General features: G+C 61.6%; 1 protein-coding gene across 1 annotated transcript in view; it reads left to right on the plus strand.

Annotated features, from left to right (window-relative positions):
• The first annotated feature begins 4,633 nt into the window (after positions 1-4,633).
• Positions 4,634-6,000, plus strand: part of LOC119090018 (melanotransferrin-like) — a 10,993-nt gene continuing 9,626 nt past the window's right edge. The window contains 1 exon segment of the mRNA XM_037212815.1: positions 4,634-4,690. Within this exon segment, the coding sequence (XP_037068710.1) occupies positions 4,634-4,690 (57 nt within the window).

Genomic DNA, 6,000 nt, shown 5'->3' on the forward strand with positions numbered 1-6,000 from the left:
CGTGACAGTGGTGCGGCCGGCGTTGTTGTGCGACTAAAAGCTACTATTCTGGTCAGGAGATGTTTTGTGGTGCTTGTTTTGGTCCATGCACACAAAGGCTGTTTAATTCACGGTGCCAAATGGCTCCAGCGGAGGGAACCATTAACTGCCGCACAGCTATGCCCATGGCTGGAAGCGAGCTGTACCATGATATTTTGTGTGTGATAATAGTCATATTTCATTTTCTGCCACTCAGCCGTGGTGCTGCAGCGTAGTGCGCCGCCTGGCCGCTCCTCGGCCACTCGTGTTCCAGATGGCTTCACAGCTGCTCCTGCGTGACAACCTCGCAGCTCACAACCTCCAGACCCCGAGCGCCCCCCTCCAGAACCCGTATGCCCTTCTCGAGCCCTGTGCGCCCTCCTCGAGTCCTGTGCGACTTCCTCGAGTCTTGTGCGCCCTCCTCGAGCCCTGTGCGCCCTCCTCGAGCTCTATACGAGTTCCTCGAGCCCTGCGCGCCCTCCTCGAGCCCTGTGCGACTTCCGCGAGCCCTGTGCGCCCTCCTCGAGCCCTGCGCGACTTCCTCGAGCCCTGTGCTTCCTCCTCGAGCCCTGTGCGACTTCCTCGAGCGCCGCCCGCCATTCTCCGGCGTTTTTGCCTCCATCGCACCGTGTTCGCCCACCAAACTCTGTTCCTCCGCCGGTCGCCGTTCGTCTTGCTCGGGCCGCGTTCGCCCACATGATCACGTTTGCCCGCCGCCGCCGCCGCCGGTGGGCCGACTCAGCAGCGACCTGATCCGCCCAGAGCCGGCGTCGTGGCGGGGGCTCAGGAGCCGACGGCGTTAATTAGGGCGCCGTCGCCGAGAGCCGTCTCGCAGTCCCGTGACGCCGCGCCCCGCGTACTAATGCCGGGCGGCCCGGCACCGCGCTGGCGCGCGCCGCTGATAACCTGGCGTGGCGTGCCATGTCTTGCGAGGGCCTGCTTATGCTCACGCCTGTTGCCGTCGGCGTGGCCTTGTATTAAGAGGCCCGTGGGTGTCCTGGGAGGCTTGCAGTATCCGTCCGTGTCCCACCGTTCGGTCAATGCCCCGGCGCCGGAGAGACGCCGTCGCTGGCCCCGGCAACACGGCTCCATCAGATGACCTTCCGGCCGGCGCCGCTCCCGTATTCTGTGAACGGCGTTGGGGGATGTGAGTTCGCCGACGAAACGATGGGACCGAAAATGTCGACCGTCGCTACGACTCTGAACTTTGATTTCATCCGCCGGCCGCTCTGTGGGTTATGCAAGCATCGGTTCTTTGATGCGTATCCCACGAATTCCTTTCCCGTTCGGTAAATGTATTTCTCTGTCGCCCGACAATGCGCTAACAAGCTGGCCACTCTGCACGCTTGCATTGTCTTCATCTGCAAGCGTGCCGCAGATGTTGCACTCGTTGAGCACTTATTCGCGGTGGTATGTCGCCGCGGACGCGTCATTCTTTCTGTTGGAGCTGGTGCGCGGCTGTCGGCGAACACGGGGAGGGGGCTCGGTGACCGTCAGCACGGCGTGGACGTGAACTGGCACCAGCCGGCAGTGTGCGCATGGCGTGTTGCCGTCGGTGCAGCGTCTGGAGCTCAAACGGCGGCGGATGACGCGCTTCGACCCGGACATCGCTTGCGGTGTGCCGCGTCCTCACTCATTACTGTCTGGTGTCGAGATCGTGAGTGACCATCGTGCTGATCTGAGGTCACGACACATGGTCTGCTTCCCGTTGTTGGGTGTGCGGAACCGGTGGTCATGTTCTGGAGGCGCGTGACCGGACCCTGACGAGTTTCGCCCTCCGCGTACACCATAGGCAGGACAGAATTCGCCGCTAGTGATGGTCAGCTGGACCCGCCCTTCCGACAGATGGGGGTGGGGGACGGGGGGGGGGGGCAACGGGTCAAACGGCGGGCGGAGAGATCCCCCTTTCAGTTTGAATCCTCCCGTGGACTGTATCACAGTACGAGTACGATTCATCTGCCGCGGGAAGTGGAAAGTCCTCTAAAGAAGAAAGCCCCCCCCCTCCCGCTCCGACGCCTATAGGGTGATGGGAGACTCATCTTCTTCGGGTATGGGGTGGGGGGGGGGGGGGAGGTGGTGCCGGCGGGAGTGGCTCATCCGCTTCTCTGACGTGCTCGGCGCGCTCTGGTCCCTTCAAGCTCGCCGGTCGACAAATGGAGGCGCGCCGGGCATAGTGCTGCACCGCCGTCCGGCCACGCGCGGCGCGCGCGCACGGTATCGGGTGTCACACGCGACGCCCAGCCGGTCTCGTGTGGCGTGCGCTGGTGCAACGCCCAGGACAGCTGGCTCACGACAGTGGGGTTGTGCGTGGGAGGTCTGTGTGCTAGGGAGGGGGGGGGGGGAGCGCGGAGTGGGATTGAGCATGTCAAAGCCGGTCCGCAATCGACGGTGAACATTTCGATGGTGGAGACTTGCAAAGACGCGCCCAACTCCATCTGCATTTAGCACCTCACAATTGGACGTCTGGGAATCTATGTATTGGAAAATATCCGCTGCACGTCCCTCGAAACATCGAATTCGAGCCTGATTCTGGCAGGTGCCGGGCGCGTAAATCTCGTTACCTGTCGGGCGGGGATTCGACAGGTCCGCCGTCGGCGGCCGGCCGCGTCCGAAAGTCTAACCCCCGCCGCCGCGCCTCCTGACGTCCAGACGGAGTCAGTGACGGCGGCGTGCCGCCTGGTCCCCTGCATCGGGTCAGCGAGCGCCGGTCGGGACCGGCGCGCTGGTGGCCGTCAGAGCCCCGCATGTCAGCGGCGCGGACCGCGCGCTGGCCGGCAGAGAAAACGGCGGCGACCGCGGCGGCGCGGGGGGTACGTGGGCCGGCCGCTCGGCGCCGCTGGTGGCGCGCCCGACGCGCCGCGATTGGAAACAACTGGAGCGATTATGGAGAGGAGCGATTCATCAGCGGTGTTGGCGGCGTGCGGGCGCCGGCCGGGCCGGGCCTGGCGGCGCCGCGGGCGCGATGGATGAGCGCCGGCGCTGGGGGTGCGGCTGCGGTCCGTGCGGCGCTGATCGGCCTGCTGTGTCGGCCGGCCTCGGGTGGCGGGCCGGTCTGGCTACTCCGTGGCATTGTCGCTTGTGATGTCCGGCCTTTGTGTCGCCCAGTGGTGTGGCGTGGTTTGTTTGCGTTTGATTAAGCAGTGTTACCCGTGAAGATGCCAACCAGGAAGTAATATTTCACGTCGGAGGTGTGGAAAGCTAGGAGCTAAAGAGCAACTTAACGCTTCACATGGTGCTAAGGGATGAAAGAGCAACATTAAGCTTACGGCGCACGAATGCTGAAAGTCAGTGATATTATTAGGTCACCGTTACGAGATGTAGTCATTCTGGCTTTGACGTGCGCAGCCAGTCCGGACACGGCTGACCAACGTGGACACGTCCGCAGGTTTAACGATCTACACTGACTTGTTTACGCTGACGTACGTACACTGAGCGTGCAGTGCGCGGGTGTCGTCGGTTGGCGTTCTCGACGCCCTTCCAGCGGGGAGGTCTCCCCTGCTCGGGTGCTCCGGCTCCGCTCGGAGCGGCTGCGGCCGGCGGCTCGCGGCGATCGCCCTCCGGAGGGCCGGCGAGGGCGCGCGCGCTCCGTCACTGTCGTCGTCAGCCCCGCCGGCTAATCGCGAGCTGGAGCGCGTCGCGGCGCCGGCGAGAGATGCGCCGCGGAGTGCCTCCCTCAAAGGCGTGGCGGGTCCCGTCGCGCCGGTCGAGGCGGGGGCTGCGACGCCAATGACGGAGCGGGGACGCAGTCGCTAAGTGATGTAATCGATTTCTGGAACGAGCCTCTCTCGGCCGGCCGTGCCGTGGGCAGCCCTTCGGCGCGGCGCGCACCGCGGCGGGATGACTCACAGTGTCGGCCCGTCGGGCTCCCCTTTGCCGTTCCGCTCCGGCTCCCGCTGCGGCCGATGGGGGGTGCGCCAGGGGCGGCCAGCCGACGGGTCGCCGATCTCAGCGCTTTCTCATCACTTCGGTGACGGGAACGGGAAGGCGGCTGCCGAGTTCTCAGATGACTCGCGGGACTGGGCTCACAAGCCGAAGCGCGATTTAGAACGAGTTCAAGCCCCAATCGAGACTGGGGCAGGATGCTGAGCTGGAGATCACCGCGTCGACGAACAAACCAATAGATGACACCGCGCTAGCCTGGGTGCTCAGCAGCGATTAAGTGGCTCGAGGCCCGGCTGGGGATCGGCCGCATTCTGAGCTGGAAACGACCCGACCAAGCACGTTGCCCCGCTGAAACTGGCTGCCGGGCCGGGGCGATAGTAAAACTTCCCTGGAACGCCAGACAATAACAGCGGGAGGGCGGAGGCCGCGGTTACTGGGTCGGCACGATAGTAAAACGGTAGGGCGGGCCGCTTCGCATTACCCGCCGGGCGCGCGGCAGCCAGCTTCGGTGCCCTATCGGGTAGTGGTTTCGAGTCGGCCGGGTCTGAACCGGCCGCAAGATTAACGAGCCGCCGCCGCAAAAGCTAACGAAGGCGTGCGCATTTTGGCCTTGTACGCTTTGTCCCGCTGCGCATCCTTCCACCTGGCGGCAGCTGGCTGCACCTCTTCGCGTTGGGGTCGAGAATGAAACTTTTATTGTCGGCGTCGGAGATAACAGAGCTAAGCCAGTGTGATGACGGTGCTCGCGGACGATCAGATCGACTTCGGAGCGGCCCTGCCCGACGAAGCGGTACCGACAGCGGCCAGGGCATACCGCCCCCCCCCCCCGCCCTAACCCCACTAATGGCCGATACATGTCGGCACTGCGCGTCCCGCGGCCACCAGGTCGCTCATTACACCGCGGATAAGGTCTTGCACGCACCTGATTAGCCGTTGCTCAATCCGGCGCTGCGCTGTGAGGTAACGGCAACCCCCGCTGCTCCAGCGCTGGTGGCCGGTGTGAAGCTGTCTCTTGATTGCACGCTCGCCGCAACGTCGTGCACACCGGGTCTGTGTTGTTGTGTGGGTCTCTGTACTCGTCGTTCTTCTTCAAATCTGCCGCACTCAGTTCGTCCGTGAACTTACTCCACTTTATTGCTGTCAGTTTCGTGCCTTTCTGTTCTCAACGAGTAACGCTCTGCCATCTTTCCACGTCACCCTGTCTCTCTCCATATCACTTTCGCCCGCCTCGCCTGTTTCTTTTGTCTAGTTTTATACACACGTCGTCTTCTCTCCTATCTCTCTCTCTCTCTCTCTCTCTCTCTCTCTCTCTCTCTCTATCTTCTCTCTCTCTCTCTCTCCTCTCTCTCTCTCTCCTCTCTCTCTCTCTCATCTCTCTCTCTCTGTCTCTCTCTCTGTCTCTGTCTCTGTCTCTGTCTCTGTCTATGTCTCTGTCTCTGTCTCGTCTCTGTCTCTGTCTCTGTCTCTCTGTCTCCTCTGTCTCTGTCTCTGTCTCTGTCTCTCTCGTCTCTGTCTCTGTATCCTATGCTCTTCTGTCTCTGTCTCTGTCTCTCTTGTATCTGTCTCGTCTCTGTCTCTGTCTCTGTTCTGTCTCTGTATCTGTCTTCTCGTCTCTGTCTCTGTATCTGTCTGTCTCGTCTTGTCTCTGTCTCTGTCTGTCTCTGTCTCTGTCTCTGTCTCTGTCTCTGTCTCTGTCTCTGTCTCTGTTATGTCTCTCTATCTGTGTCTCTCTCTGTCTCTGTCTCTGTCTCTGTCTCTGTCTCTGTCTCTTCTCGTCTTGTCTCTGTTGTCTCTGTCTCTGTTCTGTTATGCTCTGTCTCTGTCTCTGTCTGTCTCTGTCTCTGTCTCTGTCTCTGTCTCTGTCTCGGTCTCTGTCTGTCTCTCTCTATCTCTCTCTGTCTCTCTCTATCTCTCTCTCTCTCTCTCTCTCTTCCTCTCTCTCTCTCTTCCCTCTCTTCTCTCTCTCTATCTATCTCTTCCTCTCTCCCTTCTCTCTCTCTCTCTCTTCTCTCTTTTTCTCTCGCTCTCGCTCTCTCTTCTCTCTTCATCCCCTTTAACCTCTCTTCATTGTCTGCGTCATGTCCATCTAGCATCATCACC

Source organism: Pollicipes pollicipes, unplaced genomic scaffold (assembly GCF_011947565.3).
Source record: "Pollicipes pollicipes isolate AB1234 unplaced genomic scaffold, Ppol_2.1 Scaffold_3087;HRSCAF=3621_pilon_pilon_pilon, whole genome shotgun sequence".
NCBI classification, from domain to species: domain Eukaryota; kingdom Metazoa; phylum Arthropoda; class Thecostraca; order Pollicipedomorpha; family Pollicipedidae; genus Pollicipes; species Pollicipes pollicipes.